Source organism: Amblyraja radiata, chromosome 27 (genome assembly GCF_010909765.2).
Source record: "Amblyraja radiata isolate CabotCenter1 chromosome 27, sAmbRad1.1.pri, whole genome shotgun sequence".
Lineage (NCBI taxonomy): Eukaryota > Metazoa > Chordata > Chondrichthyes > Rajiformes > Rajidae > Amblyraja > Amblyraja radiata.
Genome location: NC_045982.1, coordinates 8,608,457 through 8,621,523, shown reverse-complemented (window position 1 = coordinate 8,621,523; position 13,067 = coordinate 8,608,457). Strand labels below are relative to the sequence as shown.

Below are 13,067 nucleotides of genomic sequence, written 5' to 3'. Positions count from 1 at the left end.
CAGACGGGATTTGTTGAATTTCTCAACTTGAGCTTTGAAGAAGTGTCTCGACCCGAAACATCACTCATTCCTTCTCTCCAGAGATGCTGCCTGTCCCGCTGAGTTCCTCCAGCATTTGGTGTCTATCTTCTGCTTAATAATATCACTGCCCTTGCACTTAGAAGCAGGTAAAGATCAGGATTTGCCACGCGGCATGGTCTGCTGAAACGACACAGTTGGAGAAGAGAGGAGGAAGGCCCAAGTTCCTTTTACAGCCAGCGTGTGCTCACCACTTGGAGAATGTGTGGCAGGAGGAAGCATGAGGAGACGTCAGCAGTCTCAAAGAGATAGAGAGAAACCTTTGAGTGGAGGGGAGGGCAGTGAGCAATATTCATCAATATTGACCAGATGAAAGCAATGATATGAGACAAGGATGGCATTGTCCAAACTGCCAGTGTGTGATTGAATAAAGAATGTGTGTAGTGTACTGTGAAATTGATGCTCGGCAGGCTGATTGAAAGATTGAAAGCTCGCCAGAGCAAAAAAGTGGGACTTAAAACAATATTCCGACCATGAGACATCTTCAATAAAACCGAAAATGTTACCTCTGGGGGGCAGGGGGAACAGAATGCAAAAGTAAAATACAAGGATAGAAGTCAGCAACCTTTCCAATCCAAAGAATAATGGTCACAATATAATTTACCTGGCACAACCATTACACTAAGAAACTATGGGTGTCACTGGCTTGCTTGATGTACTTCTGCACAGACTGGGACATTTGAAAAGAACATTAAAATTTCAAATGAGACCAACTAAGATAGAGAGTGATGCTGGGCTAAATCTTACTTTCTTTTTTCCCCCCGCATTTGGAAGTTGATATGTTGAGAGATACAGCATGGAAGCAGGCCCTTCGGCCCAACCGAGTCCGTGCCGAGCAACGATTACCTGTAGGTACACAAAAAAAGCTGGAGAAACTCAGCGGGTGCAGCAGCATCCATGGAGCGAAGGATTCCTTCGCTCCATAGATGCTGCTGCACCCGCTGAGTTTCTCCAGCTTTTTTTTGTGTACCTTCGATTTTCCAGCATCTGCAGTTCCTTCTTAAACGATTACCTGTACACTAGTTCTATAGAAACATAGAAACATAGAAAATAGGTGCAGGAGTAGGCCATTCGGCCCTTCGAGCTTGCACCGCCATTCAATATGATCATGGCTGATCATCCAACTCAGTATCCTGTACCTGCCTTCTCTCCATACCCCCTGATCCCTTTAGCCACAAGGGCCACATCTAACTCCCTCTTAAATATAGCCAATGAACTGGCCTCAACCACCCTCTAATCCTATACACTAGGGGCAATTTTACAGAGGCCAATTGACCTACAAACCTGCACGTCTTTGGAAGGTGGGGGGAAACCGGAGCTCCCGGAGAAAACGCACGCGGTCACATGGAGAACGTAGAAACTCCGCTCGGACAGCACCCGTAGTCAGGATCGAACCCGGGAGTCTGGCGCTGTAAGGCAGCAACTCTACCACTGTGCCTATTTCCTTCGCTCCATAGATGCTGCTGCACCCGCTGAGTTTCTCCAGCATTTTTGTGTACCATGGGACATGAGGTGTCTGAATGCTCCTTCTCCACTTTAATGTATGTCCACAAGAGAGAGGATGAGGCCATTTGGGCCCATTGTGTCCATGCTAGCTCATACAGCAATCCCATTCCCCCAATAATTTTCCCTGTGATCCAATTGTCCCGGCCATTCCCATCAACTACCCCACATCCTGCATCTCACTTACACACTTGGGCCAATGGCCAGTAAGCAGCTAACCTACCAAGGTCCTTTTCTTGGGGACGCGAGGAGAATCCAGAGCACTTGAAAGAATCTCATGGGATCAACAGAGGACAGAATTGAACCCAGATCACTGGAGATCAACTAGCAATGCCATTTGGTTTTCTGAGGATGTTGATGTAAGGGTTGGTAGAGAACCTTGATAATGCGAATACACACACAATGCTGGAGTAACTCAGCAGGACAGGCTCCAGAATCTTCATTGGATTATCACTGTCAACACTCACAAATTATTTTTATACGTTGGTTTGAAGAGAAGGAATGGGTGACGTTTCGGGTCGAGACCCTTCTTCAGACTGGAATTGATAATGTGGATGTTGTGTGCAAGGCCCATCGTCTTGTCTGCTTCAAAGCACACGTCGAGGATAAGTAAGTAAGTTTATTGGCCAAGTATTCACATACAAGGAATTTGCCTTGGTGCTCTGCCCACAAGTAACAACATGACATACAGTGACAGTTACGAATGACTCAGAAAACACTAAACATTAATAATAATAAAACATTAATGATAAAACACCATTGATCAACACCATGGATGACCTGATGCTTCACTGCTAACGAACTCGAGGATCACCTGCGTATTTGCAGAATGACTGAGGATTGTGGAGATCCAGTCCACTACAGACTCACCTGCAGAAGGAGCCTCTCATCACCCACCACCACGGTTTTACTCCAGTCGATAACATCGGAGAACGGAAGCTCCCAGCCATTGCTGAGCAAAACTGGAATGCAAGCAGCCTAGGAGAAATAAACACAATGGAATCACTGAACATGGTCTTCCAGTCAATACTTCTACAGATGTGCCGTATAAAGCATCTTATCGGGACGCATCACAGCATGGTTTGGGAACAGCTCCATCCAAGACCCCAAGATATTGCGGAGAATTGTGGACGCAACCAAGACCATCACACAAACCAACCTCCCTACCATTGATTCCATTTACACCTCACTCTGCCTCGGCAAGGCCACCAGCAGAATCAAGGACAAGTTGCACCCTGGCCACTCCCTCTTCTTCCCTCTCCCATCGGGCAAAAGGTACAGAAGTGTGGAAACGCACACCTCCAGACTCAGTTTCTTCCCAACTGTTATCAAGCAACTGAACCATCCTGGAGAGCAGTCTTGAGAAACTATCTACCTCATTGGAGACCCTCGACTATCTTTGATTGGACTTTACTGGACTTTATCTTGCACTAAACGTTATTCAAGTAATTCCCTTTATCATGTATCTGTACACTGTTGGCGGCTCGATTGTAATCATGTATTGTCTTTCCGCTGACTGGTTAGCACACAATAAAAGCTTTTCACTGTTCCTCGGTACACATAACAATAAATGAAACTAATATAAAGAACAGAGGGTTTTCAGCTTGTTACTTGCACGAGGTTAAGAATCACATAAGTGAGGATTGCTCTTTGGTATTTCAGAAGCGACCATCCTGAATAACTGTGTAGATGCTGGTTTACACCGAAGATAGGGACAAAATGCTGAAGTAACTCAGCGGGACAGGCTGGGTTTTCGGGTCGAGACCCCAAACATCACCCATTCTGTCTATCCTGAGCAGCATCCTGAATAACTAAGGTACACAAAAATGCTGGAGAAACTCAGCGGGGTGCAGCAGCATCTATGGAGCGAAGGAAATAGGCAACGTTTCGGGCCGAACCCCTTCTTCAGACCTCCTTCGCTCCATAGATACTGCTGCATCCACTGGGTTTCTCCAGCATTTTTGTGTACCTTCGATTTTCCAACATCTGCAGTTCCTTCTTAAACATCCTGAATAACTATGTGGTTTCTAATTGAATAGTGGAGAAACCTGGTTTTGACGCAGCAGAAACCATTATATTATCTTAATTGGATCTGTGTGGAACTCGCTCATTGCAGCCATTTGATACAGAAACTGGCCTGTGATGAGTTCCACAGGATGTGATTGTGACAATGCTGATTAAACTACATGCCACATAACAAAGGTCTTTCCACTACTAAGGCCGGACAGAGCACCACTGAAACTCCAAACCGACGTATCAAAAGAATCTGTGAGTGTTGACGGTGATAATTGATTGAAGATTCTATAATTTTACACAGTCACAAAAAACTGGAGTAACTCAGCGGGACAGACAGCATCTCTGGAGAGAAGGAATGGGTGATGTTTCGGGTCGAGACCATTCTTACATCATAAGATCATAAGTGATAGGAGCAGAATTAGGCCATTCGGCCCATTAAGTCTACTCCACCATTCAATCTATCTCTCCATGCTAACCCCATTCCCCTGCCTTCTCCACATAACCTCTGACACCCGTACTAATCAAGAATCTATCTATCTCTGCATTAGATATATCCACTGACTTGGCCTCCACAGCCTTTTGTGGCAAGGAATTCCAGATTCAACACCCTCTGATTAAAGAAATTCCTCCTCATCTCCTTCCTAAAAGAATGTCCTTTAATTCTGAGGCTATGACCTCTAGTCCTAGACTCTCCCATTAGTGGAAACATCCTCTCCACATCCACTCTATCCACGCCTTTCACTATTCTGTACGTTTCAGTGGCGTTGCCCCTTATCCTTCTAAACTCCAGCGAGTACAGGCCCAGTGCCGTCAAACGCTCATCATATGTTACCCTACTCATTCCTGGGATCATTTTTCAAACTTGATGTCACGTGCATTGAACCTCCACCTACACATCAATCTCCAAAGGCAGGCACAGGACACCATGGATCAGGAATAGAAACAAAGGTACACAAAAATGCTGGAGAAACTCAGCGGGTGCAACAGCATCTATGGAGCGAAGGAAATAGGCAACGTTTCAGGCCGAAACCCTTCTTCAGGAATAGAAACAATATTGGATTATTTTTAACTTCTCTTTTATGATCTCTTTATTCTGGTCAGTGTATTTACTAAAGGAAGCTGGTGTAGGTTCTGGAAAAGTCTCAAAATCTCCTGGCGACCCACCTACAGCTCGGGAATTCCCGCTAATCTCCATGGCAACATGTTGAAAAATTCGCGGCGACCATAATTCTGCCAGCGACTAGTTCCCAGAATGCGGGAACTCCTCGCCACCATGAAGGCGACTCCCCGGCAACCACCCGCGAACATGTGCCGACCGCATAGTCCCCTGTAGTCGTCTAAAATGTCACCTAAGTGGGACAGGCCCATTAAGCAGCAACTCTACCATTGCGCCACCGTGCCTTGTCTCAGCAGCAGATGCGCTGGGAATATTGATACTACTTACTTGTGTTTGACCTTTCCATCTTGGTATTTCCACAGTCATAAAAAAAAATGCAGCGAATGGCAATTCCCATCTCCCCAGTACAAAGCTCTGTCAAATGCTGGATCAATAGCAAGTTTCAAATCCATGACATTTGTGTCACCGAGTGAGCATGGCAAGAAGGTGCACAGTAATGAGGCTTAGCTACCGTGTGGGTTTCCTGTGCACTTCAGAGCAGAGTTACTGTGCTACACCTTTAGACTTTACACAGGCTCAATTCCTCGCTGTAACTCTAAATAAACCAAGTGAAACGAGTGGAGAGTGTTCCGTAGACGGTGTTCCAAAACTCAGACTGGGAAAGTTAAAAAAAAACTCTTGGGATGTAAAGCTAAGATGGGTAAATGGAGTTGATGGAAAAATTCACATACGATGTAATTGCACTTAAAGGGCTGAATGGCTTACAACTGTCACAAAAAAGATTGCACATGAGAAGCAAGCCGAGGAGACAGTCCATCGATACAGTGATTAATCCACTGTCCACGTAAGCAAATATTCTACCAATAGAGGGCGGTACAGTGGCGCAGCTGTAGTTGCTGCCTTACAGCGTAAGAGACCCGGGTTCGATCCTAACTACGGGTGCTGTCTATACGGAGTTTGCATGTTCTACCTGTGACCGCGCGGGTTTTCTCCAGTTGCCTCCCATGCGCCAAAGATGTACTGGTTTGTAGATTAATTGGCTTCTGTACATTGTTCCGAGCGTGTAGAATAGTGCCAGTGTACGAGGTGATTGCTGGTCAGTGCCGTCTCAGTGGGCCGAAGGGTCTCTTTCCACTCTGTATCTCAAAAGACTAAAGTCTAAATCCTGATCTCACACTCAGTGGAGTTGAGTTGAGTTTTGTTTATTGTCACGTGTACCAAGGTACAGTGAAAAGCATTTGTTGCGTGCCAACCAGTCAGTGGAAAGACAATACATGATTACAATTGAGCCATCCACAGTGTACAGATACATCTTAAAGGGTATAATATTTATATAATGTCTTTGGAGTGCGGGAGGAAACCGAAGATCTTGGAGAAACCCCACGTGGTCACGGTGAGACCGTACAAACTCCTTACGGACAGCATCTGAAGTCGGGATCGAACCTGAGTCTCCAGTGCTGCAAGCACTGTAGGGGAACAACTCTACCGCACCACCCAATATTCCTAATGGAATCAAGCTGATGGATGATGAGGAGGGAGATAGGGAGGGGGGAAATTGGCTGACTGTCTCAAAGAAGAAGACAAGGCAGGTAGGTATGTGGCAGTTGAATGCCTCGGGTAGAAATCGAATAAATGGGTTAAAGAATAAGTGAAACGAAGGCCAGAAATTTGAAATCACCATTTCAAATATCTTGCCTTAATATCTCATGCAAAAAATGATGTTGATTGACTTACACTTCATTTCTCACAGCTCACACACACAGCGCACACATAGAGGGAATGTGTTACCTGAAGTGATTCCAGAAATCGGAAAGATCCCAATCTCCTCCCTCTTGGAACAAGGCAGAAGGTGGAGTTATGCAGCAATTCCTGATAGTCATACCTGCAAAATAAAAAGCAAAGCACAGTTAGTTAGGCTGCAGACATTCCTTCATTCGCATGAGGCACACTTATTTTAAACAAATAAATTAAACTGTGCACTCTGAGATAGCCTACTCTGAGAACTCCACACTCTTACAATTCTCATAGTCCCAGAGTTATACAGTGTGAAAACTGGCCCTTCAGTACCCACACCGGCCAACATGTCCCAGCTACACTAGTCCCACCTGCCTGAGTTTGACCCATATCCCTCTAAACCTGTCCTATCCCCAGTCTGAAGAAGGGTCTCGACCCGAAACTTCACCCATTCCTTCTCTCCAGAGATTCTGCCTGTCCCACTGAGTTACTCCAGCATTTTGTGTCTATCCATGTGCCTGTCTAACTGTTTCTTAAACTTTGGGATAGTCCCCGCCTCCATTACCTCCTCTGGCACCTCGTTCAATACACCCACCGTACTGAAAAACGTACTCCTCAGATTCCTATTAAATCTTTTTCCCTTCACCTTTAACCTATGTCGTTTGGTCCTCTATTCACCTACTCTGGGCAAGAGACTCTGTGCGTCTACCCGATCTATTCCTCTCATAATGATAATAATAATACATTTCATTTATGGGCGCCTTTCAAGAGTCTCAAAGACACCTTACAAAAATTTAGCAGGTAGAGGAAAAACATGTAAGGGGAATGAAATAAATAGTAGAGACATGACTAGTACACAAAGTAAAGACAGAATTCAATACAAAACACAATATGAGGCAATTAATGCACAGATGAAAAGGGAGGGGGACGTGGGGCTAAGGATAGGCAGAGGTGAAGAGATGGGTCTTGAGGCGGGACTGGAAGATGGTGAGGGACACGGAATTGCGCATCAGTTGGGGGAGGGAGTTCCAGAGCCTGGGAGCTGCCCTGGAGAAGGCTCTGTCCCCAAAACTGCGGATGTTGAACTTGTGGATGGAGAGGAGACCGGCTGATGTGGATCTGAGGGACCATGAGGGTTGGTAGGGGGAGAGGAGGTCAGTGAGATATGGGGGGGCCAGATGGTGGAGGGCTTTGTAGGTGAGGATCAGGATTTTGTAGTTGATCCGGTGGGAGATGGGAAGCCAGTAAAGTTGTTTGAGGACTGGAGTGATGTGATGCCAGGATTTGGCGTGGGTGATGAGTCGGGCGGCTGCGTTCTGGACCAGTTGGAGTTGGTTGATGTAGGTGGAGCTGATGCCAAGGAGAAGTGAGTTGCAGTAGTCCAGTCGGGAGGAGATGAAGGCATGGATGAGTCTTTCAGCAGCGGGAGGTGTGAGAGAGGGTCTGAGTTTGGCGATGTTGCGGAGATGAAAGAAGGAGGTTTTAATGACATGGCGGATGTGAGGCTCAAGGGAGAGGGTGGAATCAAAGATCACGCCAAGGTTGCGGGCCTGGGGAGATGGGGAGACAGTGGTGCCGTCGATGGTGAGAGTGGGGTTATTGATTTTGCTGAGTGTGGCTTTGGAGCCTATGAGGAGGAATTCTGTCTTATCGCTGTTGAGTTTGAGGAAATTATGTTGCATCCAGGTTTTTATAGCTGACAAACAGGAGTTGATATGGGAGAGGGGGGCGTTGTCGGGGGATTTGGTGCCGAGGTAGATCTGGGTGTCATCAGCGTAACAGTGGAAGTCCAGATTGAAGTGGCGGAGTATCTGACCAAGGGGGAGGATGTAGATGATGAAGAGGAGGGGGCCGAGTACGGAGCCTTGGGGAACGCCTTGAGTGACTGTGGCTGTAGCAGAGGAGTGGTTGTGGAGAGAGATGAAGTGGGATCTGTTGGAAAGGTAGGAACGGAGCCAGCTGAGTGCAGAGCCTTCAATGCCGAGGTCTTTGAGTCTGGTGAGCAGGATGTTATGGTTCACTGTATCGAAGGCTGCGCTCAGGTCGAGGAGGATGAGGATGTTGAGGGAACCAGTGTCAGCAGAGGTGAGGATGTCGTTGAGGACTTTGAGGAGAGCAGTTTCTGTGCTATGGAGGGGGCGAAAGCCAGATTGGAGGGGTTCAAGTAGGCTATACGCAAGGAGATGGGAATGAACTTGCGACGCAACGATACGCTCCAGGGTTTTTGAAAGAATGGGGAGGTTTGAGATAGGGCGGTAGTTAATGAGAGAGGAGGGATCAAGACCAGGTTTCTTTAAGATTGGTGTAACAGCAGCAGTTTTGAAAGCGGAGGGGACAATTCCTTGGGACAATGAGGAGTTGAAGAGATTAGTGAGGTAGGGGCAGAGTACGGGGAGGCAGGACTTCAGCAGGGGAGTGGGGAGAGGGTCGAGGGAGCAGGTAGTGGGTTTGGAAGAGCTGATGAGTTTGGAGATTTCAATAGGGGTGACCAGGTCAAACTGGGAGAGGAAGCAGTGTGGAGGAGGGGTAAGGAGGTCAGTGGAGATGTTGAAAGGAGGGGCCTTGGTAGGTGGTGGAGTAGATGCTGGGGAGTCGGGTACAGGGGATAAAGATTGATAGATGGTGCAGATCTTATCAGCGAAAAAGTGGAGGAATGAGTTGCAGAGATCCGGAGTAGAGGTAGGGAGAATGTTGGCTCGAGGCTTGAGGAGGTTGCCCACTGTGGAGAAGAGGGTTCTGTGGTTTAGGCAGGGATCGGTGAATATGGAGGAGAGGTAGGCAGATTTTGCAGCAATGAGGGCATCTTTGTAGTCAGTGAGGTGGAGTTTGTAAGCTTCAAGGTGGACTGTGAGAGATGATTTCTTTGTGAGTCGTTCAAGTCGGCGACCAGTCTGTTTCAGTTTACGAAGCGCAGGTGTGTACCAGGGTGAAGATGTGTTGAAAGTTACCGTTCTTGTTTTGAGGGGGCTATAGTGTTAAGGGAGGTAGACAAGGTGGAGTTGAGATGGTTTGTGAGATCATCAGGTGAGATGGGGGCTGAGTCCAGGGGGAGAGTGGTGGAGAGCAGGTCAGAGAGATGGTGGGGATCAATGGATTTTAGATTACGGAAGGTGATTTCTCGGAGGAAGCGGGGGCGAGGTGTCGGAGAAGGGATGGTGAACCGTATAAGCTTATGATCAGAGAGGGGGAAGAGGCAAGGATGGAGGTCGAGTACCGGTTGATTTGTGGAGCAGACCAGGTGAAGGATGTGACCTTTGTCATGGGTGGGAAAGGTGATTTTATACATTGATCTATTCCTCTCATGGCTATATACACTGATTCTGATCGTTTTAATCGTCCCAGTTTGGGGGGGAGGGGAGGTTATGTTTCAGCTACCAAGACCCTAAATGCAGGAATTCCCACTCTGAACATCTCTGATTTTCCTCCTCTGACATCCTTAACACTCACAAGAGGTGAAAATGGTCAGACAGCAGACATAGAAACATAGAAAATAGGTGCAGGAGTAGGCCATTCGGCCCTTCGAGCCTGCACCACCATTCGATATGATCATGGCTGATCATCCAACTCAGTATCCTGTACCTGCCTTCTCTCCATACCCCCTGTTCCCTTTAGCCACAAGGGTCACATCTAACTCCCTCTTAAATATAGCCAATGAACTGGCCTCAACTACCTTCTGTGGCAGAGAATACCACAGATTCACCACTCTCTGTGTAAAAAATGATTTTCTCATCTCGGTCCTAAAAGACTTCCCTCTTATCCTCAAACTGTGACCCCTAGTTCTGGACTTCCCCAACATCGGGAATAATCTTCCTGCATCTAGCCTGTCCAACCCCTTAAGAATTTTGTAAGTTTCTATAAGATTCCCCCTCAATCTTCTAAATTCTAGCGTGTACAAGCCGAGTCTATCCCGTCTTTCTTCATATGAAAGTCCTGCCATCCCAGGAATCAGTCTGGTGAACCTTCTCTGTACTCCCTCTATGGCAAGAATGTCTTTCCTCAGATTAGGAGACCAAAACTGTACGCAATACTCCAGGAGTGGTCTCACCAAGACCCTGTACAACTGCAGTAGAACCTCCCTGCTCTTATACTCAAATCCTTTTGCTATGAATGCTAACATACCATTTGCTTTCTTCACTGCCTGCTGCACCTGCATGCCTACTTTCAATGACTGGTGTACCATGACACCCAAGTCTCGTTGCATCTCCCCTTTTCCTAATCGGCCACCATTCAGATACCAGTCTACTTTCCTGTTTTTGCCACCAAAGTGGATAACCTCACATTTATCCACATTATACTGCATCTGCCATGCATTTGCCCACTCACCAAACCTATCCAAGTCACCTTGCAGCCTGCAGACGTGGAAGGAGAAACAATATTAACATTTTAGGCGGAAGGGCTTTCATCAGCCAACTATTTCTATTTTCAAAACGTTGCTGTAAAAAAATTCCCGAGGACAGGACATGTATTTTGTTAGAGTAATTATTTATTTATTTGTGTCAGGTTAAACAACACACTCCCCTTCCTGAACCCCTCTCTCATTCTTAAAGATGGTCCTCAAAACCTACCTCTTTGGTCAAGCTTTTAGTCATCCATAATGATACTTGGTGTCACTGCATAATGCCCTGTGAACTGCCTTTCTATGTGGAACCATATAAAGTTGATAGATAAATTCATGACAAGCTAAGAGTTTTCAACTCCTCATTATAAAAGGGTCAAGGAACTCATTGTGTAGGAAGAAGCTGCAGATGCTGGTTTACACCGAAGATGAGACACAAAATGCTGGAGTAACCTCAGTGTGCCAGCAAGGCAGGCGCTGCCAGAGCTGCAGAATTACTCCAGCATTTTGTGTCTATCTTCATGTATAAATAACTCATTGTTGGGAAGGCTCCCAAAATCCGGCAGCTCCATTCGTGTCATAGAAGCAGAATGAGGCGATACAGCCCATCGAGTCCACTCCGCCATTTAATCATGGCTGACACATCTTTCCCTCTCAACCCCATTCTCCTGCCTTCTCACCATAACCTTTGACACTCTCACTAATCATGAACCTGTCCATCTCCGCTTTTATTCAAGCAATGCTGTTGTGTGTGTTTGCGCGAGGGAAGAGCGGTCGGGGCGGTGAAATGGTGAAATGATGAAGCTGATAAAGCTGGGAAAGATTCAGACGTTCTGATGTTAGAAATGGATCACCCAGAAGCAACTCCTCATAATCCCATTAAATTCATTTGCAAAGCCGCATTCCAATTTTCTATTGGTGCCACCTTAACGAACCATTGGATATAGTCACTTACAATCTGTGTCCATCTTTTCCAAATTGCCAAATACTAATTTTAAACTTTAGACTTTAGAGTTATAGCGCGGAAACAGGCCCTTCGGCCCACCAAGTGCACGCTGATCAGCAATCACCCCATACACTAGCATTATCCTACACACCAGGGACCATTTACTATTTTTACCAAAGCCAATTAACCTACAAACCTGTCGGTGTTTGTAGTGTGGGAGGAAACCGGGGCACACGGTGAAACCCCGCATAGTCACAGGGTGAAATTGCAAACTTGGTATAGACAGCAGACATAGTCAGGATCAAACCCAGGTCTCTGGCGTTGTAAGGCAGTAACTCTACCGCTGCACCACCGTGCCGCACCTTATTTCGAGGTATCGTTATAGAGTCGGCACTTGGTTTGTATGAGGTAATAAGGTCACTGGTTTGTCAAAGCCTCCGTGCTGTCCTGTCAATGCTGCCAGGTAAATGGCATCAACCCAAATGCGAGGAACTGGCAGGGAGGCTGGGCTGTTCATTTTGCCAGCTGTGGCCCTGATGAATGACCAGATCCAATCTCTCCTGTAAATGGCAGAACCGAGCATTGACAGCCCAAATAATTCAGGCTAAAGATACTAACTCCAATTTATTGCAAGGCATAAAATTGTAGCAAGATAAATAAATCAAAGTACATTACTCCCTCTGGTACCTATAAACTGCGTGTTAAGACCATTGCAACAAAGCCTTGAGTTTCATTGTCTGTGTAACTCGTCTTGGACTAGAGGTCATAGCTTCAGAATTAAAGGACGTTCTTTTAGGAAGGAGATGAGGAGAAATGTCTTTTGTCAGAGGGTGGTGAACCTGTGGAATTCTTTGCCATAGGAAGCTGTGGAGGCCAAGTCAGTGGATATTTTTAAGGCAGAGATAGATAGATTCTTGATTAATACAGGTATCAGAGGTTATGGGGAGAAGGCAGGAGAATGGGGTTAGGAGGGAGAGATAGATTAGCCATGATCGAATGGCAGAGTAGACTTGATGGGCCAAATGGTCTAATTCTACTCCTATCACTTATAACCTTATCACTAGCTCACAAGCTAACAAAGGACCATTTCCGTAATCATCATTACTTTTTTGCATGTCTATCATTCATTTCATCTATATCTCTCTGTATCACCATCTATACTGCTCGTTTCCTTTTCCCCTGACTCTCAGTCTGAGGAAGGGTCTCAACCCGAAACGTCACCCATTCCCTCTCTCCAGAGATGCTGCCTGTCCCGCTGAGTTACTCCAGCTATTTTTTTTCGATCTTCGCTTTAAACCAGCATCTGCAGTTCCTTTCCGATACCTTTCATAATTCTT

At 46.3% G+C, this 13,067-nt stretch overlaps 1 protein-coding gene across 1 annotated transcript in view; it reads right to left on the bottom strand.

Moving 5' to 3' along the window:
* Positions 1-13,067, bottom strand: part of LOC116988377 (exostosin-1-like) — a 216,782-nt gene that overhangs the window by 44,760 nt on the left and 158,955 nt on the right. Inside the window, exons 2-3 of the mRNA XM_033045037.1 lie at positions 6,503-6,596; positions 2,452-2,559 (exon numbers count right to left, since the gene is read on the bottom strand). Coding sequence (XP_032900928.1) covers positions 2,452-2,559; positions 6,503-6,596 — 202 coding nt within the window. The remainder of the gene's footprint in view (positions 1-2,451; positions 2,560-6,502; positions 6,597-13,067) is intronic.